Raw genomic sequence first — 26,538 nt, 5'->3', positions numbered from 1 at the left:
AAGCATCACCACCACCTTCCTCCCTTCAACGAATTACATCAGGAGAAGAGGTAGAAAACTCAGAGGTAGATAGCAAGTAACCACTACTGGATTGAGCAGGTTTTACTGACTTAGTGATGTCACCGGATGATGTGGACTTGCAATAAAGTGCTACCCTTCGAAGATTCCTCTTCTCACCATTGTCAAGTACAACATAGTGTGGAAAAATTTTCTTAACCACATGTGGACCTCTAAATTTGGAAAGACCTTTGGTCACCCTACCTGGTTTAACTTTAACCAAGTCACCTACGGAAATTGTTTTTGAGGTATAGCCACTTGACTCGGAATGAGTGCTTTCAACGAGACAATTTTTAATCCAGGAGGGTGCAAGCTTAGTGCCAGGACGTCTGCCACGCATGAGTTCAAAAGGAGATTTACAATCTTCTTTATGAACAGTGGTCCAGTAGGCCCACACCATATCTTTGACCATCTCATTGGCAAACCCACCTGAAGCACAGGTCATTTGAATAATCCCTTTAACTACTCTGTTAGCCCTCTCACGCACACCATTAGCTTGTGGATTATAGAGAGAAGTACGATGATGAGTCACTCCACACCGAGATAAAAATAAACGCATTTTCTGAGAAGTAAGTTGAGTATCATTATCCGTGATCAATACTGAAGGATAACCCTCATTAAGGAATATGCTTTTAAGGAACTGTATAGTGCAATCAGTGGTTATGTCTTTAACAAATTCCACTGCGAGCCATTTAGAATAAACATCAACAATAACTATGGCGAAACGTTGACTGAACGGTAGTTCATCCTTCGGACCAATGAAATCAAGACATACACTATGCCTTGGTAAATCTGGAGTAATATTGTGACTCAGTGTTGAACTAGAGCCAACTTTGAGTCTCTTTTCACTATCTCTACAAACAGGGCAGTTTTCTACCCAAGATGCCACTCGAGTATCCATGGCTGGCCACTAGAAATCTGCCTTTAGTCTACGCTGTGTGAGTGTTTGCCCTAAATGACCTTCATGAGCCAGTTGCACAAGTTTTTGTCTTAAACTGCATGGTGGAATATACCTGTCACCTCTCATTAGAATGCTATCACCACAAGTTGATAATTCATCTAATACCTTAAAAAACGGTTGCACAGGGGGCTGAACACAGCTTTCCCATCTGGATCCTAATTTTACCAGCCCAATCACCTTAGTAAGAACTATGTCTTCTTCCATTGCGGCAAGCCATTCATCCTTGGTAAAACTACCATCACTCAGAGCTACTACATCATGAATAATGGCCACTGCCCCGTCAGTATTTGTATTTGTATTTGTATTTATAAAGCGCGACATTCATCCTGACGGATATCACGGCGCTGTTTAGCGGAACATGCGATAGGTTGTGTTGGGGGTCATCAACTACTAGTACTTATGACATCAGGAAGAGGTGCGTTTTTAACTGTTTCCTGAATGAAACATAGTTTTCGGAGAGGCACAAGTGCAGAGGGAGTTCATTCCAGTATTTAGCTGCTAGGTGTGAGAATGACCTACCGCCAGCTCTGAATTTCTTAATGCGTTTGGGTCTAGCTAATGATTGGTGTTTGATCTCAGGCATCTTGTAGGAATGTAGAATTCAATTTTGTTCTGAAGGATTTTAGGTCCGACGTTGTGCAGTGCTTTGTGCGCATGACTCAACAGTTTGAACCTTGCTCTTTGGCGCATGGGGAGCCAGTGGAGTTCTTTCAAGCATGCGGACGCAGAGCTAAATCTACCTTTATTGCAGACAAGCCTGGCAGCCGCGTTTTGCAGCACCTGTAGGCGTGAGAAGAGGTAGTCTGCCATGCCTATGTACAGGGCATTGCCGTAGTCCAATCTGCTAGTGAGCAATGCTTGTGTGGCCGTCCTTCTACATTCAAGGGGGATCCATGAGAAAAGCCTTCTTAAGAGTTTTAAGATAGCAAAACCTCTTCCACACAGAGCCCGCACATGGTCCTGCATGGACAGAGTGTTAACAATGGTTATGCCTAGGTTTTTCGCGCACTGTTTGGGTGCTGGGGCATCACCCAGGGATTGTGGCCACCAGGTTGGATCCCAGATTAGATGTGCTCCACCAAAGAGCAGTATCTCTGATTTCCCTGCGTTTAGCTTAAGGCAATGTGTAGTCATCCATATTGCCATCTCCGAGAGGCAGTTGTTTAGCTTGACCCTGGTATCCTCATGTCTGTCTTCTATGGTAATCATCAACTGTGTATCATCTGCATAGGAGCAGATACTGAGTCCCCATTTCCTGCTTATCGATGCCAAAGATGAAACATAGGCATTGAAAAGTGTCGGACTCAGAGAGGCTCCCTGGGGGACACCACAGTTGATTTTTTTTTTGTACTATCTGGTTTCTGTTCTTCAGGAAAGAGTTAAGCCACTGGAGAGCTTTGGCATGGATACCCTTTTCATGGAGAATTTTCAGCAGGAGGTCGTGTGATACCGTGTCGAACGCTGCCGACAGGTCCAGTAGGATCAAGGCAACAGCTTTACCTTGATCCGTCGATGATCTTATGTCGTCGACAACCGCCAAAAGGTTGGCCTCTGTGCTGTTGGTGGCTCTAAAGCCAGTTTGGGAACAGTCCAGCATTTCGTTGGTCTCCAAGTAATTGGCCAGCTGTCTGTTTACCAATTTCTCCAACACCTTGGAAAGGTATGGGAGCTGGGAGATGGGCCGATAGTTTTCAGGGTTATGAACGTTTGTTCCAGCTTTCTTCAGCAGGGGGGTCACTATAGCCTGTTTCCATATTTCTGGAAATACAGATGTGTCCAGTGATCTATTGAGGAGATGAGTGACATAGGGGCATATTGTGGGAGTGATCTGAGAAAATATGTAGTGGGAGCATGGATCTAAGGGGGATCCTGATTTTATTTCCAACATAGCTTTTTCCACCTCTAGCTCTGTAAGAGGGGCAAATTTGCCCATATGTGTCGCGCTATCTGGATGTGGAGGTACATGTTCCCAGTGGGTTTGGGATAAAGAAGAGTCATTGGAGAATGATGAATAGATTGTGCTTGTACATCAGAAAACTCATTCAATGTGTTCTCCCTTTTGATAGGGAGTCTTGATAGGCAATCATCCTGTATATTGCGCCAACCTTGAATATAAGAAATGTCATACTGATATTCTTAAAGCCTGGAAGCTAATCTTGCCAATCTTGGTGAACCTTTCCCAGCCCCAGCTGGCGAAAAAACTTTTAACAAGGGTTTGTGGTCAGTTTTGAGTTGAAATTTTGTACCCCACAAATATGTCCTAAAATATTGTACTCCCCATGCAGCAGCTAATGCCTCTTTCTCTATTACTGAATAGTTTTGTTCAGAAGACGAGAGGGTGCGTGACGCAAAGGCAATAGTCTTCTCTCCTTCATGACATTTCTGTAAAAGAATTGCCCCTAACCCTGTGGCACTAGCGTCCACCATCAATACAGAAGTATGTCTGATATCAAAGGGAGTCAAAACCTTAGCCTGACACAATTCTTTTTTTATCGAATTAAAGCATTCATCGTGGTTATCATTCCAACAAAATTTTACTCCTTTTTTTAGTTACAATCTCACTGTCAATGTTTTGTCTGAGAAGTTCTCCACGAATTTAGAATAAAACTCTATGGGACAAGGAGCCAGATTTATGGCCTCTAAGAGATTTTTCTTTGGTTTGACTCCCTGAGCTGAAATCTCATAGCCTAAATACTCTATGTGTTGAACAAGGAAACAGCATTTCTCTTTGCGTAGAGTCAAACCAGCATCATCTATTCTTTGCAACACATTTTTGAGCACCAAATTGAGATAGTATCACCAAACACAAGTATGTCATCCTGAAAAAACACAGCTTTCTTTATTCCTTTAAAAATCTCTGTGACCATGCATTGAAAGACACTAGCAGCAGAGATTAAACCAAAAGGGAGTCTTGTGAGCTGAAACGTGCCCTCTGTGGTTATGAATGCTGTTAAATGTTTTGAGTCATCATGGAGACGGATTTGATGATATGCACTCTTCAAATCTAATTTCATGAAGAACTTCGCCCCTTGTAGAGTAGGGACCAACTCTCCTATGTTGGGAAGGGGAAAAGTGTCCGCCACCACATATTTATTTAAAGATCTTAAGTCCACACAGAACCTAATTTTGCCATCCGCCTTCTGCGTGATGACGACCGGAGACACCCATGAAGAGGCCTCTACAGGTTCAATGACACCACCCTGTAACATTTCATTAATTACTTTTTTTACCTCATCTTTGACTGATTCTTCTTACTTTATGTTGTACTGGGACAGTGCCATTCTTTATAACAATCTTGTGGACTTAACCCTTTAATTCTCCTAATTCGTCTCTAAACACATTTCTTGCATCGTTGAGTATGTCACTGACAGTATGGTCATCTACTACCTTTACTTGGTTGGGTGCTCAAGGATTCACTATTATATGTAAATCGTATTGATGGATCCAACCAAGAATTGGTGGAATATCTACTGCAACATATACCTTCCCTTTAATTGACCTGTCTTTAAAATGAATGTCTGCATCAAAGTACCCCAACAGTTCTATACTCTCACCTTGGTACCCAGTTGGAGAGATGTAACTCTCCTTCAAGACTGTATCACCCCACTTATCCCTGAATAGAAACTCAGGAATGATAGTGTGTCTTGAACCAGTATCAACCATCAGAGTTACCGTGCGTCTATTGACCAGAAACTCTGCTTTGGGTCTTTTTTCCCTTTTCTCATTGCAACTGTTGATACCACAATCATCCACATTCACAATTTTGTATTTTTCACGTCTCACTTCCATGGGTTTATCTTCAATAACAGCCACATTAGTATTACCTTTACTCCTGCACATTCTTGAAAAATGGCCCAACCTTCCACACTTGAGGCACTCTTTGTTGTTCGCGAAACAAAATTTTGCATCTGTACGATGGCTATTACTACCGCATCTGGAACAAAATCTAGTGTTGGGATATTTTACAAAATTACTTTTCTTTAAGGGATTTTTCCCTTTAGATTTAACCATACCAACCGCCTCTTCATTTCCTGTCTCACACTCATTCTTAGACTTCTCCGACACTACTGAAACTGAAACTTGTTGTGAACTATATTTTTCTAACTCTTTCATGCATTTTTCTGATTCCTCCACTACTTTAGCGAAATCTATAGCTAATTTCAAAGACGGATTCTTGGCTGCCCACAACCTCTCCTGAATTTTCCTATTGTTACACTGCACTATGAGCTGATCACGTATCAACTCATCACTCATTGCTCCGAAATTACATTTGACAGATAATTCTCTAAGGCGTGCTACAAAATCATCAATCAATTCCTCAGAACGTTGTTTATGGGTGTAGAACTTATATCTGTCCATAACGAGATTCTCTTCCTTGCCTAATCTCACTTCCAGTCTTGTTATGGCCTCCTTATACTCATTTGGAATAGGCTGTCCGCTTGCTTCCAACGCTTGTGGAAGATACTGAAATTCACGTTGGCCGTCTTTGTCTAAGGCGCTTAGTAATAATGCTTTTTTCCGTTTAGCAGAAAACTCCTGTCCCTCCAAAGCGTCTAAATAGTTGTCAAACATGCGTATCCAGTCTTCCCATGAAATTGGCGGTGTGCCTGGTTCACTGAGAAATTGAGGAGGTAATGACACAGTGACTTATTGATTCGATTGTTGAGTCATGGTGTTGTTTGGCAAACAAATTAAAATATTCTGGAATACGTGGCAAGAAACATTGTATAACAATAAATGTTGGAAATAGTATTTGTTTCTGTGTTATAATAACCTTTACCAATAATATGTCCAAACAAAACAAATTATTTTTATTATTATTATTTTTTAATTGACACTTTCTATCCTTTCCTTTGTTCTCTTTTTCCTTTTGGTGAGTGTATCACCGTGTGAGAATAACACTCATGGATGTAGCACCTGCAGAAAAGATATTTTATTGTTGCTTTGGCATTGGCATTTCCTGTGTTGTCTTTTTTATTCTTCGTTTCCCAAGATGAGACAATGCTTATTTATTTCCCATACTACGCGCATCACTATTGCGAGAAAATGCGCTAGTTGATCACTATTCTCAGAGGCTTTACTGAGAGCAGTTTATCACCGATAAATATGCACTACGATGAGTTTTCCTGATCCAAGATGGCCGCTAGTCTCCGTGGAGATGCATCATCACGTTGCGCAGCTACGCGATGAATTGGAATGCAGCTGAGGGGAATAGACGCTGAGACCGGCAAAAACTGCTGCCTAGCAACGCTCGACACAGGAGAGTATTCGTGCGCTGAAGACAGAGGACGCTGTTGCCTAGCAACGTTTCGTTTGTATTGGATATGCGCATGTGGATTTAATAACACACATTGACTGACTCACGGTTTGTGGTGTGACTTCAGCACCGCGCCGCAATCTCGATAATTCATTACTTATTTTCACTGAATGCCTGGATCTGACACGTCGTCTCTAAAAATCATCTGTAGTGCCGCACGTCGTGAATTCCTGTGGAGGGTGTCGCATGTCAACCGTCTGCTCCAAGAAAGGCTCACACTCTCGTCCAGTCAGCACACAAAATCATCGCCAAATTGAAGTATAAACAACACTGGAGCCTTTCCACCGTAGACAGGATATTTATTTCTGGAGCACAGCAAAGCGTACACCACACCAGCTGACCGGACACCAACTGCCTCATCTAGAATCCAGCTTAGATTACACGCGAGCACTGAGAACACCACAAGTGTTCCAAAGGAAGAATGGGGAAAGGACACAAAGGAAGGGCTAATACATAACAGGAAGAACGGTAAGTACAATACATATGATAAATGTTTACAACAAAGTTCATGTCCTGCCTTTTAGTTACATAGCAGCCTGCCCATTGGGCTACCTAGGGCCTACCATAGCGGTGACTTATGTGTAATAAGCGGGGAGTTTCAGACTCGCTAATGGTTTTAAATGCCAATTCTGCATACCCAGGCTGTGCAATGGCAGGTCCGAGACAGGTTTGTGTGGGCGGTACAACCTGTGCTGCAGGCCCACTAGTAGCATAGAGAATACAGGCCCTTGGCATGGGGTATTCCACTTTACAAGGGACTTATACGTTAACTAAATCTGCCAATTAGGTATATACCAATGCCATCTTGTTTTAGGGGAGAAGCATGTGCACTTTAGCACTGGTTAGAAGTGGTAAAGTGCTCAGAGTCCTAAGACAAAAAAAAAAGATACAGCAACAAGTGGAGGTAAACTTCAAAAGGTTGGGGGAAGACCGCCCTCAGGATGGAAGGTCTAACACATGTACCCCAGCTGAAAGTGGGGAGATCTACCTAACCTCTAGGGAGTTCTCATTACTAAGGTGGAAAAACCTGGTCAGACAGTCATAATTGGCATGGTCTACTCCTGGTCTGTGTTCCACCCGGATGTCCATTCCCTGTAGAGAAAAGGACCACCTCAACAATTTTGTAATTTTCAACCCTCATTTGAATGAGCCTATTGAGGGGTCTGTGGTCAGTCTGAATCAGGAAGTATGTGGCAAACAGGTATGGCCTTAACTTCTTCAATACCCAGACCATAGCAAAAGCATATCTCTCAATTGCACTCCACCTCTCTTCCCTGTGAAGTAACCTCCTGGAGATGAAGGCTACAGGTTAGTCCAGGCCCTCCTCATTTAGCTGTGATATCACTACCCCATGTCATGTTCTGAGGCATCTGTTTGAATGATAAACTCCTGGGAGAAGTCAGGGGTGCAGAGCATAGGGGCTGTGCACATGGCATACTTTAGGGACTCAAATTCAGTTTGGCATGCTTCTGTCCAAGTCCTATTTCTGGACTCCTTCTTAGAAGTCAACTCTGTCATGCAGACAACTATGGTGCCATATCCCTTGACTAACCTCCTGCAGTACCCTGTGAGACCGAATAATGCACTGACCTCAGTCTGGAGTTTGCGGTGCTCCCAAGCCACGATAGTCTCTATCTTGGCCTGGGAGGGGCTGCACCCTCCCCTTGCCCACCAGGCATCCCAAATACACCACAGGCCACCCCTGCCCTAGCTGGCACTCACAGGCATTGATAGTCAGGCATGCCTGCTGCCGAGCTTGTAGCACTCCCTGGAGGTGGAAAAGGTGGTCCTTCCAACTGCTACTGAAGACAGCTCTGTCATCCAGGCAGACAGTTGAGAAGGCCTCCATACTACTAGTACTAGGCTCACCAAAACCTGGATGGTGGCAGGGGTATTACTGAGTCAAAAATACATCATTGTAAACTGGTAGTGGCTCTCTGGAGTGGAGAAGGCTGACCTTTCCTTGGCACCTTCTGTTTGGGTGATCTGCTAGTACCCTCATGTAAGATCAAAGTTTCTTCAGTTCTAGGCAGCCCCTAACCTGTCAATCAGCTCATCCGTACTATGGGATAAGCATTAGTCTTTGTCACAGATTAAGCCGTCTATAATCCACACAGAACCTCAGTTCAGGTGTGATGCCTGCTGGGGCAGCTTTTGGTACAAGAACCATAGGACTGAACCAGGCCGCTACAGGGTTCTATCACTCCGAACTTCAACATCTTAGAAACTTCACTCTTGATACTGGCCCTCACCTTACCTGACAACCTGTAAGATTTATTATCAACAGGGAGGTTGTCTCTTGTGTCTTCATCAATGGTAGACAGGTGGGTAATCTCAAGAGTCAGGGAGAAAAGAAAAGAGTACAGCCCCAACACTTGGTGACAGTCAGTCTGCTGTTCAGGAGTTAAGGAGGGGGAAAGGATCACTTCTTCCACAGACCCATCCTTCTCCAAGGAGTCCAAATGGTCTGGTAGAGGTTTACTCTCCTCTTCCTTCTCTCCATCTGGCACTAACAGCATGGTGAGCTCAGCCCTCTCAAAGTGTGGTTTGAAACGGTTGATATCAAGCACCCTGTGGGGTTATCTGGGTGTCTTAAGGTCCACCAGGTAGGTAGCCCTACCCTTCATCTCAATCAGCTCAAATGGCCCAATTCAACAGTCTGGAGGGCCCTAGGCTCTACAAGTTGGATAGAGGCAGGAGTAGGTCTGTAAGCTGTTTACCGGCAGGAACTCTCCTAGACGACTGCTATCCTGCCCTGGCACTGTGCTTCACCCCGAGACTGCAGAGTTTAGTCAACACCATGGACTCCTGAGACACACAAATGGTCAGTGTAGTCGTCAGACTTTGCACAGAGTCTGTAAGCTATTGCTGGAGAATCAACATGAGACCCACAGGTTAATGGACAACAAACTAGGTTTACAGTCCATGAACTTCAAGCATGTTCACAGGCATCTGGTCTCTTCACTCATCTGTGGTTTCTGAATTATTGGCCAAGTTTCCGAACTCTGGGTGACAAACACATTTTATGTTTTATTTTTTGCCCTGGAGTGTTCCTCTACCTTGTAATGGGCCAGGTACTGCTCACCAATCTCCATTGTGTGGCATTTTGTTTCTAGATGCAGGGACCATGTTCCGCTTCCTGAAATGGCTTATGTAACAGCAATGTTTCTGTTCGGACAAGTGAATTAGAGCCTCCGGGTCAATGGACTCAGCTTTGAGTTTGTGGACCAGACAAGGACAACAGGAGGAAAACCTCCCTAATATAATGTGTGTTCTTTATTTTTTTAATTTGGGATAACAAATAAACTGTCCATATATCTCTATAATGTAACCCTTTAAATCTCTAATGCCACACTAATTTTTCAAAACTATTGAATGGATTTGCCCCAAATACAGCAAAAAAAGGAAATAAAGTTTAAGCTGCATGTCAAGTTTGGCGTAACTGTTCTGCAAATTTCCAGTAGTAGAGATCAAACTTTTCAGCGGAGTTAAAATGGAAAACACCTTTTATTCCTGCCTCTCTACAGATACATATCTCTTAGGATGTGTGTGTATGTCTGTGTATGTGCGCGTGTGTGTGCGTGTGTATGTGTGTGTGAGTGTGTCTGTGTGTGTGAGAAAAAGTGTTTTTGAGTGTATCAGTAATAAGTGGGGTAAGCTGCCTGGAAACATTAAGGCATGGGCCCAAACATATAAGCTGATGGTGCTTCATGAAAACCTAGATTTCAGAAGGTGTGTATTAAGGAATGTGCTATGAAAGTATGAACGTGTAAACAGTTGAAAAATCACTGATATATAGAAAGCCTTCAAATATGGTGTTATGTTATGTTATGTTATGTTTTGGTAAAGCGCAAAACAGCTGCCCCAGCAAAGGGGCGTCCCGGCGCTAAAGAACCACAGAATCATCACAAAAAACAGAAAACCAGGAGTCCGAAACCTAAAGGGGAGGAAATAGATGGGTTTTGACAGCTCTACGGAAAGCAGACAGATTTTCCAGTGAGCGGATGTTCACCGGCAGATTGTTCCAAAGTTTGGCTCCTAATACTCTAAAGGAGTGCCCACCTGTGCGAGCTAACTTTGTGAGGGGAACTGTCAATAAATGTTGTCCAAGAGAGCGCAGATTGCGCTGTGGTACGTAAGGTATAAGGAGAGGGCGAAGAAGTTTAGGGCATCCAGTTTTAAGAATTTTAAAGATCATAACGAGAGCTTTAAACTGGATACGAGACTCAATCGGCAGCCAATGCAGCTTTCGTATAGTGGCTCTAGCCGAGCACCTGCGGGGAAGTCCAACCAAGGTTCTTGCCGCGGTGTTCTGTACGCGCTGTAGACGCGCAATCTCAGCTTTGTTGGCGCCCAGGAGTAAGACGTTAGCGTAGTCTAGGCGGGACAGAATTGTGGCTTGTATAATCGTTTGGCGAACCTTGGAGTCAAAGTAGCCGAGTATGGGATTAAGGCTCCTCATCAGGCCCACACAAGTGGCCGCTACTCTTTTTGTGTGGGTCTGGAAATTGAGTGATGAGTCCATCCAGACGCCCAGGTTTTGACCAGGGATTTGGGGGAAGGAGTGGTACCTAGTGACAAAGGCCACCAGTGTTGGTTCCAGTAGCTGGTATTCTTTCCAAGAAGCAGTACCTCCATCTTGCCTGCGTTGAGCTGCAGGCAATTATCCGTCATCCATTGGGCTACGGCAGCCAGCCCATCCCTGAACCTCGCTGCAGAAATAGAGGGACCCTCAGTAAGAGTGATTGCTAGCTGCGTGTCATCAGCGTATGACACCAGCGAGAGGTCCCATTCTCTAGCACTGTACATATAGGTTAAAAAGGGATGGGCTGAGTGCGGAGCCCTGAGGTACTCCCTGTCCGATGGGGTGGGACTGGGAGAGGAATGGAGGGGTTGACACCCGAAAAGACCTGTCCTCCAAGAAGGAGCGGAACCAGTCCAATGCACGGTCTGAAATACCTGCCATGTTCAGACGATACAGTAGAATGTTGTGTGATACCGTGTCAAAGGCCGCGCTGAGATCTAATAAGATCAGTGCAGCACTTTGGCCGGCATCAAGTATCGTCCGAAGCTGTTCTGACGTGGCTAGGAGGGCAGACTCAGTGCTATGGCGTGGCCTAAACCCATTTTGGGATGGGTCTAAGATGTTATATAGATCCATATGTTTGGTCAAGATGATGTTAACGTGAGCTTCTGCGAGTTTAGAAATCCATGGAAGCAACAAAATGGGTCTATAATTCTCCGGTTTGGAGGGATCGAGGGTCGGTTTTTTAATGATGGGAGAGACCCATGCTTGCTTCCAGACGGTCGGGACAGTGGCCGAGGAAAAGGACAAATTTAATATAGATGCTAGAGAGGGTAAGAAAAAATCCAGGGATTCTAAAAAGTGGGCCGGTCTCATGGGGTCTGCTGGGGAACCAGATTTGACCTTCCTGCAAAGTACAGCTAGGTCTTCATGAGAGATTTCAGGTATAAGCTCCATCCTGGTGCATTTATTAATGGGAGGAGGGGAGCTAAGAGCTATAGCAGAGTGGCGTGGGAAGGATTTGTAAATGTTTTGTACTTTGTTCACAAAGAAAGAAGCAAGGTCCTCACATTGCTGTGCTGACATAGCATTGGAGGAAGGAGATCTATTTTTCTGCAGCTCATCTACTAGTTTAAATATAACCTTGGAGGGGTTGGTACTGAAAGTAATTTCATCCGCATAGAACGTGGCCCTAGCGGACGAAATAGCTTTATGATAAAGCTTTTGTTTGAGTCGATAGACAGCTTTATCTTTGGTACTGTATTCTCGTCTCCATGATCTTTCGGCTGTCTTGCAGTCCTTACGCATGGCTTTCAAGGTGTTGTTATACCAAGGGTTAGATGGAGAGCTGCGTCCTTTAACCCATTTAAGAGGTATAAGGATATCCAATCCCTGATTAATCCAATCATAGAAAGCAACATATGTAGTGTTTATGTTTGTATGTGCTGCTTGCTGGAATTCTCCTAAGGTAGTATGTAGGTCGTTAGCTGAGAGTTTGTGCCATGCTCTTTTGAGATGACGAATAGGCTCAGCTTTATTAAACACTTCCTTAGTCAGTATCGTAAATTTGACTAAGTGGTGATCCGACCAATCCATAGGTTTGGGCGTCTCTATTATAGTCTCCGGGAGGTTGGTAAAAACAGGCTCTAGGATATGACCAGCCGAGTGGGTGGCGTCCTGGATCAGGGGGCAGAGTTGTAGGGCTGATAGGTCGGCTAGGAGGTTTTTAATAGTGGGATCTTGAATCCTGTCGAAATGGAGATTCAAGTCTCCCAGTATCGTAAAGTTAGCCGAGCTCACCACCAGGGTGTGATAGCCCATCATTGTCAGGATATAGTGTATTGAAGAATGGGGACAAAATGTGGGATAGAACTATAGTTTCACCAAAATGCCACTTCAACATTTCTATTTCCCATCCTATCTAGTGGCAAAGAAATTTTGAAGTGAATGTGCAATATATGTTAGTGAGATCAGAAAAATAGCATTTTAATATGTACTGTTTTTTTAATTACATATTATAATGATTTATTAAGTGATTTATAAGAACTTTCAATTTATGTCATATTGATTGAATAAATATTACTATGTATTTTTCATACAGTTACAGAGATGTTTTTGTAATACGAAGCACACTAAGGGCCTGATTATGAGTTAAGTGGTCTACCAGCGTGCTGCCACACCATCGCCTTGTGCTCCAAGACCGCCAAACTCGACCGGCACCTGCCCATCAGATTACGAGTTATCTTGTGGTCTGGTGGGTGGTCCTTTGGCATTCCCACGGCAGTGCATATTAAAAATGCACAGCAATGGGAACTCCAAAGCATGTTCCTGAATGGCATGATCTATAAAGTCCATGTCATGCAGGAAAGAGGGTGACTGCACACAGGGGGCACAACATGTGTCCCCCTGCAGGCAACCCATGGCCCTGAGGCAACAGGTGGCACTGTAGGTCCCCCTTTGTTTCCTCACCGCCACAGTTTTCAGGTTGGCCTTGCCGCCACTAAAACTGAGGCGTTGAGGAAGCTTCTAAAAAGATTGGAAGTGCCGGAGAGGCACTAACAGCATATTAGGATTTCTGACCACTGTCCCACTGCCGTGGGATCCATGATCCCAGTTAGTTGCGGCGGTAATGTGGCCGTCCCACTGCTGTATTCCTAATAAGGTGTGTGGACCGCCAGTCTGGTGGTCCAGGGACTGCCATCATCACAGGTTTAGCAGCCCCATGGATCTAAGAACTCTTTATCTGGCTCTAAGTGACAAAAAGTATTGCCCTGTATTTTGATGTTCTATTGATCAAGGAGGGGAATATTAACCTTGAACAATTGTGTCAGAGATAGCTAAGGGGTCCAGTAATATCAGCAGACAGCGGTCCTCTTCATCGGTGGCCAGGAGGGCATCATCCCCGATCTCAATGCGGTTGCAGATGAAAGGTAGGTGAGTGGTGGGCCAGTACATGGCAAGGTCATCAGATTCTAGAATAGGTTTCTTTAGGAGTAGGGTATTCTTCCCCCTTTTGAGAGCTTAGAGGAGGATACTGTATGTGAGAGAAGCATTGTCAATGGTGAGTAGAGGTGAGTAAGCATCCTCAGAGAGAGCTTTGATGAAAGACTGCGGTAGGCATCCTCTTTGCAAGAAGAGGCTTGGATGGAGCTGAGTATGTTGATGAGATCATCAAGCATTAGTTTTTTGAAGGATGACCTTAATGGGATTCAACAGGAAGAGGAGTGCCCAAGATTTGAAGCAGACATGTGGTTGTCAATGTACTGTCAAATCCTCTGTTTCTTGACATAAAAGAAGAGGTTGAGGGCATTACATTGCCCAAGGCGCGCCAAAGGCAAGCCAATCTGTGCCTGGCTGGGGCCTGGGGCAGTTACTCTGCCCCCCACATCATTTATTCCAGGGAGGAACTGTTAGGCTGTGACAGAGGGTGACAAAATATTTCTCCCCTTATTTCCATGGTTTTGAAGGACTCAGGCATACTGGTAGCTCCTCGAGCTGGGGCTAGCAAGTCTTATAGCCGGCTTATCAACCAAGCGTCTGAGACAAATTCAAGTCTCTCTCTCTGACATCATTTAAGACAAATTTATCAGATCTTCAGGTGATTTACCTAAATACTCGTTCCTTAGTAAGACACAGGGATGAGATTTTTGATCTCCTGGAGTCTCAATCTCGGATGTATTGCTACTAACGGAGACATGGCTCACAGAGGAGTCCTCACCGGATATACTCTTGGCTACCCCTGACCAGTATTATATTCTCTTAACAAACAGGACATCAGGGAGGAGAGGAGGAGGCGTTACAATCATTATTAAGAAAAATCTATGATTTGCAAAAAAAATGACCCCCCTAGACTTACCTTTGGTTGAGAATTTATTCATCCAACTGGAGTCTTCGAGTCTGTAGCTCATATTTGTACTGTTATATAGACCTCCTAATTACATGCAGGAATTCCGTCAGGCCCTGGTAGAAGCGATTGCACCTCTTATTATCGACAAAGCCAATGTCATTCTCATAGGAGACTACTGGGCAATGAGGAGGTAGGGGGGCAGCAAGCTATAGATCTTACCGCGGCCCTGGGTGATCTAAATTTGGAACAACTGGTACATTTTCCAACTCACATCAAAGGACACATCTTGGATCATATGTGGACTGCCAGACTCCTGGTGAGGGATCTAAATATATTACCCTGTGGTTGGTCTGACCACCATCTGATCTCCTTTTCAGTGACCCTGTCTAATAGTAACAGCCTCCCAGCCGGTCTGCCCATTATAGCTAGAAATTGGGCCCGGGTCAACCTCACAGCCTTCCGTCAGGCATTAAGAATGTCTCTGCCTAGACCCAAGGAGGATATTGAGGTTTATGAGCATGATATCACAAGCTGGCTGGGGGAGGCCAGTAATGATCATGCTCCATTCCATCGATCTAGAACAGCAAGAACACATGAGGCTAAGAAAATGGTTTTCAGACAAACTGAAATTACCAAACTTCAACTCCGACAAGCAGAGAGGAATAGGCTGAATAGTATGCGCCAGACTCTAAAATTGAGTACATTCAACAATTGAAAATGTATACATCTCTCTTAAGGCAAACTAAAGTGAGTTTTTTTACAAGTAAAATCATGAGAGCCCCTAATAAATCTAAGAAGGTATTTAAGATTGTCTCAGACCTATCAAACCCAGATAGAGTCACCCTCTCAGCTACTCCAATGCAAAATCTATGTGGCTCACTCAATACCTTCTTTGTTAACAAAATTGAGGCCATCAAAAAGAGCATTGCTTTCGGTCCCTCAGACAATAAGCCATGATCAGGTGAGGCTAATAGTCACACGATCTACGGCTTTCCTCAAATTTCATTAGAGGACCTTTTCAATTTACTGACAAAAGTTAAGTCAGGGTCACTGAATGACATTTGTCCACCAAAGGTCCTAAAAGCAGTATGTGCCAGCTTTGCTGACCTGGTACTGTCACTCCTGAACCAACCCATCAACTCGGGGTTGGTCCCCAGAGCTTTTAAGAGAGCGATTATTGTTCCCATACTAAAAGCGGGAGCATATCCCATGGATATATGAAAAACGTTTGCCCGGTATCCCTCTTACCATTTTTTGCAAAAGTTCTGGAGGCGCATGCAGCCCACCATCTCTGTTCCTTTACTGAGGAATCAGAGTTCTTGGATTCAGGTCAGGCGGGATTTAGGCCAGCACACTCTACGGAGGCTGTGATCATGTCAGCTGTTGATGACATGCGGAAGGAAGCTGATAAAAGCAATACTCAGGCCCTGGTGCTACTGGACCTGTCTGCAGCCTTTGATACGGTCGACCATGCCATTTTGGCTGACCGGATCAGCTTTGAACTGGATAATTTCTTTCCTGAGTGAGAGATCCTAATTAGTCAGGTTACCCCCCTTTTGTGTCAGCTGATATACAGCTGAATTGCGTTGTGCCTCAGGGATCCTCTCTATCTCCTCACCTCTTCAATATTTACATACGCCCTTTGGTTAGCTCCATTACGAAAAAAGAAATCAACACTTTAACTACGTGGATGATATGCAATTACTATTCACAATTAACAATACCCCCATATCCAGACAACAATTTCAGGACACTATGCGGTTCATCCGCGACTGGATGAACTGAAATAAGTTCAAGTTGAATTCTGTCAAAAAGGAGATAGTTATCACAAAAAGTAAGGTGGACCGTTGTGTTCCATTATTCTGACCCAGCCAGATGGGTCCCCCCGCCTGCCTCTAAAAAGGCGGTAAAAAGCCTTGGGGTCATCATTGATGAGGAGCTATCATTCAAGCAGCACGTAGGTGCCGTTACATCAGCAAGTTTCTACCAACTGCAGTGCATAAAAAAGATAAGGACATTTCTTACCAGGGAGACTTTGACCTAGGTAATAATAGCCCTAGTTACATCTAGAATTGACTATGCCAACTCTCTTTACTTGAGTCTCCCTAAAATCCTATTGCACAGACTCCAGTTAATCCAAAATCAGGCCACCCGGCTGATATATCATCTGCCAAAATATGGCCATATTTCCAAAGTGATGAAGGATCTTCACTGGCTGCCAGCCGCGCAGAGAACCGTGTTCAAGGGGTGCTGCATGGTCATGAAGGCCTTGTATGTGAACTGTCCTGCTTTCGAGAAGTCACAGATCATCAGGTATTGTCCTACCAGACCACTGAGATCTAGCCACCTACATTATTTGATAGTCCCTCTGTGTGAAAAACAACGGACTGGAGGACACAGGTTTTCTCTCGTTTCTCCCCAACTCTGGAATTCTCTGCCATTGGACCTTAGGTCCACTGTAAACTACACCAGATTCAGACAGCTTCTGAAGACATGGTTGTTCAAACAGGTTTACGAAACCTGGGATCAAGCCGTGTTAGCAATCCAGTGCCAAGAGACCGGTTGGTGAACATGCACTTTAGAAATAATCAGTAACATAACATAACATAACATTAGCATGAGTTCAAATGTATGTTTTGTACTTTGATTGGTAATGTGGTAATTAGTGGGATATTTACAAGGCTGAGTCTCTGTATTGTGCCAATGCTATGTGAGTGTTTTAGTCATCCAGGTGTGGGTGTCCATATGGGGATTGGCAGTATGAGGTGCCTGGTGAGGCACATGAATTTATATTACGTTGTGCGTTTCAGAGGAACAGGGGTTCTGACCCAAAGCCCTTGGACCCTACCAGTCCGCAGAAGAGACGTTAGACCATAATCAAAAGCTGATGTTTCTGGACAGCACGTAAGACAGGTACTGGCGACATATTTGCTATTAACATAAAATACGCTGTAACAGACGTCAGATGAGATGCGTTATCAGGTAAGTTCAGGCATTATCTCTGCATCTCCAATGTAATAAATATTTCTTAATTGTGCGTTGCAGAAAACATGTCGAGTGACCCACTTAATTACCAGCTTTGCACAATTTAGGCCAAACTGTAAATGCAGTCATGAGTGTGCAGCGAATCACGTTTAAATAAAATTAAACTGCAACACTGTTTTCAGGAAATTTTATTCTGATAAACCCTTAAATTAAATGTCATTTCTTAAATTAATTTTGAATTGCTGTTCTTCTTCTGCGAACATGATCTAGAATGTTTCCATGTGAATGTGTTATAAACTGTGACTATCTACACTTTAAAACATCTATGTATGAACATCACTCTGGAATGAGAGATCTGATTTAGGCAGATGTCAGTGTTTCTTGCTCACTAACTACTCTGCAAATCACCTTATATGTTTGCTGCGGCTAATGAAACTAGCCAGTTGCAGTACAAAAGGCCAATCCAGTGGGAGTCGAAAATATACCAAGCCTCATTAATATTCATGAGGCAGAAGGGCTTTTGCAGCTCCCTGAGAATAGCTGTGAATTCACAGATGGAGGCTGACGAGGGAGAGGGGCCTCCATTCCTCCATTCATATTCACCGAGTGCCAGCATTTTTTAAAGCCCTCCTTGTCCCTGGACCTCTAAGTGCTCTGCCAATTTAAAGTGCCCATGTTCACAAAGTGGAAGCCAAACCAACAGACTACACTTCTCAAGTCGATACAGTGACATTTTGGAAGTCTGTATCTTGTCAATTTCACACACTGTCTTTAAGTTCCATTGTGAATTGTAGCAAAGGCCGCCACCAAAGGGGTCCTAGAGAGCCGGCGCCATAACCGACGCCGAGCCCCCGGACTAAACCGGTTTTTCGCGGCTATGGAGCAAGGAAGCTTCCGCACCCCCCTCCCCGATGGGTCTGCCAGAGAGGCGCCGGACCCCCCGGCCAATGGGGGGCCAGGCGCAATACGAATTCCCCAATGGGGGGAGACCATGAGCGGAGCGGCCCTGCACCTGGGGGGGATATAAGGATTGCTCCCGAATGTAAGCTCCTATCTTTGGGGAGCGGGGGAGCAGCACCGGCAAGAAGCTTTTACCCACCCACCCACACCTCAGGAACGGCATTGTCGCAGTAGGAGGAACAGGCAAAATGGTGAGAAACTGCAGGAATAATGGTTGGTACCGAGTCTCACCGGAGTGCGGTGGGCCACTCACCTTGGGAGGCCTTACGGCTGGGTGAGTTGGCCTACCACAAAACGGGGGTAGCTAACGGAGACGGTGCTTGCTGCCCAGCCCATGCCGGATGGCAGGGCACAACAAGAATCGGCACGGTAGCGAGTTGTGGCCTAACTCCGGGGGCGGAAGCTACACTCCCTGCGAGGGCAAATCCAGCCGAGATAAGCAACAACCCAGCAGGGACAAGAGACAATGTAAGCCTACAAGTGACCTCTACAAAGAACTGTCAGTCTAATCTGCTATTGTGCTATATATGATTTATGCAAACGCAATGTATGACGTAACGGCAGTTCACCAATAATGATTTATGACAGGAGGTGCAACATATAGGCAACATGTGTATCCGTGTATTCCTAATAAAAAACTGCGGCCAACAAAGGTCCACCACAGAAGAAGTGTACGTTGGCTTATTCATGACAAGGTATAGAGGAATGGAAAAGTTGGGAGTGGGCAGAGTGCGGGGGTTATTAAAAATAGGACACACCTCTCATGCCCCTCTTTCTACCAATTCATAAGGGTGCTCTAAATGCACTTTACGAGGTGGAAATACTTGTTTGTCTCCTAAACCAACGTGCCTTTTGTGTATTGCAACTCCCTGTCTGCGAAGCCGGGTTTTTGGGATTCACAGGCTTTGTGGCCGCAAAGGTTTTGTACACTGGGCCCCATATTCTTCAGAGCACAACTGCCCTGATAAACGTGCCTTCGGCACTTAAGAACACTTTCATAGATAAATGTACATAAAAATATTTAAAAAGAGCAAAATGAAAAACAAAAAAAAGTGCAGCATACTAACATCAGATAAATACAGTAGAGTTCCCACAGTGTAGTGATCTCTCAATAAGCAGGAAGACTAGAACTTTAAAGGACGAAAATGTAACATAAAAAACGCCACATAACGAATTTGGAAATACAACCATTGTACGCATCCATTTTAACAATCGGATGGTATGAACAAATGAAACAGAGAGAATAGGATCACTGACGTTAGCTTAATCTGATTTTAAATCTCATCTCATTTAAGTGAAATCCCTCCTTCCCATCACCTTTGCTAATAAAACATTTCCATATAAGCCCCCGTATGAACATTAAAACGCACAAACCTTCACTTTCTGTACTTAAAATGTATTCCAAGAGCCAGACGGCGAGGAGAGTCGCAATCCTTGCCATGTTCGTTCACTGAAGCTGCCCTTCATGGTCATTTGCGAAAACATCTGTCCACGATCGATAGTTCCAAAGTGCGGGCGCCGGCCTGTTTACTTTGGAATGCGAGTTGGATTTTTGGGTTTGCTGCAACTGTTTAAAGAGGCAAAACTACTCGTAGGCAGACTCTAGATCGTTTTAACTAAAATACATATGTGAACGCATCATATATGCGTCCTTTAAAGTTAGTCAGCCAACAATTAATACAAATGTTTAGTATTCTCATTTTGGAAATGAAAGAATAACTATAATATGAAAATACATCAAATGTCCCCTAGTGCTATATATACTGAGACATAGGTCGGAAAAGGTGGTTGAAAAATATGCTCTGAGATTGTACGACTTCTCTCTGATTTTGTAATGCGGCCTAAATACTAATAGATCACATCACAATATGCCCAGTTGCAGTGGCTCACAGAAGGAACAAGCTCCCCTAGCGAATATTAACCAGGCAGGTCGCTATTCGCGACATCCGAGATTGGCTTCAAACACAGGGTTGTTAGGGTGCACAGAATAACAGACCATCATCCCTGTGTTTGCATTTCCAAACAAGATTTTCTTGTTTTTCAAGCAGCCTGTGTTCTTTGAAGCAATTAGTGCTGATTTAAAAAGCAAATGTTTAAACTGTGTGATAACTTTAGTGGGAGCAGGCAGTAATCCCCAGGATCACTGCTTACTTTCACCAGGGTTACTTTCCCCTTTGCAAATCATTTACCACCTCCTTTGAGGTATTTGCAACGGATCAATGGATCTTTGTGAATCAGTTACCACATCCTTTCAGTTATTCATAATGTATCAATGGTTTGCAGCCACAACCTACATATATACATGGGATATTAAGTTGGAAGGGGCTGCCCCTTTCGCCCCTTTGCTAATTGCAATTCGGTATGAATTTTTTAAACCCATTTTGTTAGTCGTAAAATCTTTTCAGACTCGTCAAGTTGCTTTCATACACATGTAAAATCCATTTTACATTTGCAAAAATCCTCCAAAAATTGCTCTCTATGCAGGGTCGCTTCATTCGATACAGTTGATAGAAACTGAATTTGTCATTATACTTAATGCTAGTAAGTGGACTTTTATATTCTTTTGAAGTCTGGCTGTAAATGTATCAAAGCTTGAAGTTTTACAAAAACAAAACTAATCACATTAAAAATTATATATAAACGTCTCACCATGTGTATCTCGTACACAAAGGCACTCCTCCCCAAAAACGACACAGCATATCCAAGTTCCTTCACAGAGTTTTAATGTGCTTCAAGCCAAAAGGTTTACCCAACGCGTTTCGACGAACATATCGTCTTGGTCACGGGTAAGTATCTGTTTGATTTCAACAGTTAAATACATTAACACAAAAGAAAAAAAGGGGCATCGGCACTACGGGCAAATCTGGCGTGCAATAACATAAAAAGAGGACTACAGTTTGTATCTGTGTCTGGTTGAGACTTTGGCGGCCATCTTAGAATGGTAACATACTCGTGATATTTACCTTAGAAATTCAATGTCAATAAAGTTATACAATTAACAAAGAACAGTACCGAGAACAAAAATTGTTAATTCACATTTCTGCAAACATATCAGTGTGAGCAATGTACCAATAATAAACAGGTTTGCTCAATCCTCTATTTTCTTTTTATCTCATTCACACAAATATAAATTCATTGAACACTGTTCTCAAATTACCTTAACATCGTATTATAGGTCTAAAGCCTAAGAGTTCGCACCATCTCCACATCCTACCCAAGTGGGTGAATATTCCACAAAACTTAAATAAATAAAGGGGTATCCTGTCCAAGTGGTTGGCCTGACCAGATATCTGAAAGGAGAATATCCATGTAATAATCACTTTTCTACATTGCATAATATGATTATAGTACCAGTTTACACAGTCAATTTGCCTACTTCTTCTTGATTTAATTAGCAAGAGTATAAGAACTGTCCTAAAATAAATCACCTTAAATATAGCTACATCTGTAAACATTATCAAGCCCTAGTGGGCCAGCAATTAATTCTATGCTTCTTGTTCTGACTCTTGTGATTATGCTTCTTTTTGTCACTTTCAATCTTGATCGTTGCCTCTTTCATCCTTTATTCTACGTCTGGGATCACCTAAATATTGTAAGTGGAGATAGCAAACAAGACAAAATTCAATCAGACTAGTCCTCTTATATCAAAATTATAGCGCCGATGCTCTCCAACTAAAAAGGATTAATACAGATTAACTGGAAGAAAACATCAGAGCTAAATCACTGGCAGCCTAACAAGAGATGATACATGAGGTTAAGAACATACGCTTAGAAATCAGAAATGGAGACCTGATTATTTCGAATATAAAGCAGCAAAGTCTTACATAAACCAATAAAGTTTCAAGGGGGAATAATAGCAATCAAGACATTCATCCCAGTTCTGAAAAAGCTTTCAATTTTATAGCCAAATTATGTTAAGCTCAGTCACCCAGATGCCAAGACAATTCTTCTTCCGAATTCAAACCTGCTGGGATCTTAGTATCGAGTTCCATAATGTACCTAGACTCAAGTTGACGTAATTTGCGAATTCTATCGCCACCTCTCATAGAGGGCAAGATTCGGTCTAAGACAAAAAATCTTAAAAGATTGCGGTTACTTTTGTGGAACTCCTCAAAGTGCCTGGCAATAGGGGACAATTTATCCTTGTTTTGGATTGCCCTCATATGCTCCAAGATGCGTTTCTTAGCAGCAAACATAGTGCTGCCCACATATTTCTTGGGACAAGGGCATATCAACACATAGACACAATAATCTGACAAACATGTCAAGTGTTTCTCAATGCGTCTATTGCTGTTAGAAACTGGAAAATACACTGTATCATCTCTTGTTAGGCTGCCAGTGATTTAGCTCTGATGTTTTCTTCCAGTTAATCTGTATTAATCCTTTTTAGTTGGAGAGCATCGGCGCTATAATTTTGATATAAGAGGACTAGTCTGATTGAATTTTGTCTTGTTTGCTATCTCCACTTACAATATTTAGGTGATCCCAGACGTAGAATAAAGGATGAAAGAGGCAACGATCAAGATTGAAAGTGACAAAAAGAAGCATAATCACAAGAGTCAGAACAAGAAGCATAGAATTAATTGCTGGCCCACTAGGGCTTGATAATGTTTACAGATGTAGCTATATTTAAGGTGATTTATTTTAGGACAGTTCTTATACTCTTGCTAATTAAATCAAGAAGAAGTAGGCAAATTGACTGTGTAAACTGGTACTATAATCATATTATGCAATGTAGAAAAGTGATTATTACATGGATATTCTCCTTTCAGATATCTGGTCAGGCCAACCACTTGGACAGGATACCCCTTTATTTATTTAAGTTTTGTGGAATATTCACCCACTTGGGTAGGATGTGGAGATGGTGCGAACTCTTAGGCTTTAGACCTATAATACGATGTTAAGGTAATTTGAGAACAGTGTTCAATGAATTTATATTTGTGTGAATGAGATAAAAAGAAAATAGAGGATTGAGCAAACCTGTTTATTATTGGTACATTGCTCACACTGATATGTTTGCAGAAATGTGAATTAACAATTTTTGTTCTCGGTACTGTTCTTTGTTAATTGTATAACTTTATTGAGATTGAATTTCTAAGGTAAATATCACGAGTATGTTACCATTCTAAGATGGCCGCCAAAGTCTCAACCAGACACAGATACAAACTGTAGTCCTCTTTTTATGTTATTGCACGCCAGATTTGCCTGTAGTGCCGATGCCCTTTTTTTCTTTTGTGTTAATGTATTTAACTGTTGAAATCAAACAGATACTTACCCGTGACCAAGACGATATGTTCGTCGAAACGCGTTGGGTAAACCTTTTGGCTTGAAGCACATTAAAACTCTGTGAAGGAACTTGGATATGCTGTGTCGTTTTTCGGGAGGAGTGCCTTTGTGTACGAGATACACATGGTGAGACGTTTATAATACAGGATTTCCTCGGACCCTGTTTGTGCACCGCCGCATTTGTGTCCCGGAGGACTGAGGAAGTGGACAGTTTAAAAATTATATATATCTATATATTCACTGAAAAAACCATAGGTTTCACAGACGTTATAGTTAGCTGGACATTTCACTCGTAAAAAACCAATGAAATTCCCCTGTTATAGTTAGTTAAGCTAACTATAACTCGCGCACCCGCAATCCACTGCTGATGACGTCACATATAACATCACTCATGACATGGTCACTGACATCACTCATGACATCACTGATGACATCTCAAATGACATCACTGATGACATCACTGATGACATCATCCAGTGAATGTGTGTTTTTCTGAAAATTAAATATGTTTTATATATGTATATGTCAAGGTCGATGGAAGAATAAATGGGTATATAAGTGCCTAAATGGATGATTTGTTTTTTAAAAATTGATTGTGTAACTGACTGATTAAGTGTATCATAGTGAATACATGGCTTAGTGAGTAATGTTTAAATATGTAAATATCTGCATCAGTCTCTCACTTTGTGTATAAGTGGCTGCATGGGTTGGTGAGTAGCTACATGAGTGTCCATATAGGTTATTAGTTGGTTTTTGTAGTATCAGTCTGAGTGTCTGCATGGTTCGGTGGGGGGTATTACGTAGTGCATAAGTAAATGAATGAGTGACTGACTGTTTGTATGTGTTGAAGACAGCATGTGTGCAGGACTGTATGGGTGGATGAGTGTGTGTATGGGTGTGTTAGTGAGTGATAGACTGACTCAATAGTGTCTTTATGAGTAACTACATATGTTTTAAATTAGTATATGTGACTATTGGTGTATATAAGTGAGTATATGTGAGAGTGAGAGATTGAAAGAGTTCCTGTATGAATAAGTATGTGTTTCTATAAGTGATTGTTTAAAAGACTAAGTATGTGTAAGTTTCCGTAGAAGTAAGTGTGGTGGTGTGTGTATAGCTGTATATGCAAGTAAATGGATGTTTGATTCTTTATTAGCATGAGTGACTATGTGTGTGAGTAACTCTATGGATGAGTGGCATTGTGTAACAGGATGTACAGGTGTATGAGCACATGAGTAAGTACATGTATGAGTGACTGTATAGGACTGTTGGTGAATGAGTGGATGTGTATGTGGATCTTAAAATTGCTGAATAGGTTGTTGTAACTGAAATTGGTAGGTCCATTTTTTTGAAAATTTTAGTCTCTATTTTTGAATGTGTGTATCAAAGGTTATATAAGGGTGAGAGGAGGTCTGCCACACTATCACAAGGATGATGTCATCAGTGATGTCATCAGTGATGTCATTTGAGATGTCATCAGTGATGTCATGAGTGATGTCAGTGACCATGTCATGAGTGATGTTATATGTGACGTCATCAGCAGTGGATTGCGGGTGCGCGAGTTATAGTTAGCTTAACTAACTATAACGGGGGAATTTCATTGGTTTTTTACGAGTGAAATGTCCAGCTCACTATAACGTCTGTGAAACCTATGGTTTTTTCAGTGAATCTGCAAGGTTTTTAAAATGAAAATTCCTAACTATAACGTGTGTGAAACCCATGGTTTTTTCAGTGAATTTGTATGGTTTTTTAAATGCTAATTCTTATATTTAACGTGTGTGAAATTATTTTTTTTTTGTCTTTTTGCAAGGTTTTTTACTTCTTTTTTTTTTATTTTATATTCTCTTTAAACACTATGGTAAAATTTTTAAAATTCTGCAATATAAAATTTTTCACCTTTTTTATAACCAAACAGGTAAGATATAGTAGTATAACATAGTGAATCTTTTTTTTTTTTTCTTTACGTGCGCGTACGGTAAGCTTACCGTAAGCGCACGTGTTGCTTTACGAACGTAATATTTCTACTCTGTTTGCGTATAGTTACGCAATTTACGTAGACGTCCGTACTGCGTACGCGACGCGTAAGCGCATACGTTACGCGCGCACGTTACGCGGAAGTGTTGGAGCGTGCCTGTTATGTGCATGCGCGCATGCGCGTGTCTTTTATACGCGTATGCGTACTTTTACCGTAAGCGCTCCGTAAGCGCTCCGTAAGCGTAACGTACGCGCACGGTTGGTCATGTGATCAAGAAACAGCACTTTTGATTGGTTTAAAGTACTTTCAGTTCTAGAACTCTCCTACACCACACCCATTCCCCTCATTTCTGCTTGTGATCCCTTAGGAGAAGGAGCTGAGTTGTCTTTGTGATACGATGGCAGAACAGCAGTCCTCTTCTGAGAGTGAGCCAGGTAGCAGCATCATCAGAGAGAGAAGGAGGAAACAAAAGACTTCTTTTGTATGGGAATATTTCACCTATCCAGAGGGGCTGAAAAAGGTAAATGCTCCTTTAGTCACCTGCTCACTTTGTGAGCGTGTCTTATCTAGAGGGAATCCTAGGAAGAAGTATTCCTTTGGAAATCACTCTATGGTTAGACACATT

The 26,538-nt window shown here is 42.7% G+C and overlaps 1 protein-coding gene across 1 annotated transcript in view; it reads right to left on the bottom strand.

The window, feature by feature from the left end:
• The window catches only part of F9 (coagulation factor IX), a 386,094-nt gene extending 365,955 nt beyond the window's left edge, over positions 1-20,139 (bottom strand). The window contains exon 1 of the mRNA XM_085607983.1: positions 20,027-20,139. Coding sequence (XP_085464109.1) covers positions 20,027-20,093 — 67 coding nt within the window. The 5' untranslated portion in view covers positions 20,094-20,139. The remainder of the gene's footprint in view (positions 1-20,026) is intronic.
• Between the last annotated feature and the right edge of the window lie 6,399 nt (positions 20,140-26,538).

Source organism: Triturus cristatus, chromosome 5_2, assembly GCF_964204655.1.
Source record: "Triturus cristatus chromosome 5_2, aTriCri1.1, whole genome shotgun sequence".
Taxonomy (NCBI): domain Eukaryota; kingdom Metazoa; phylum Chordata; class Amphibia; order Caudata; family Salamandridae; genus Triturus; species Triturus cristatus.
This window is presented reverse-complemented; position numbering and strand designations above follow the sequence as displayed.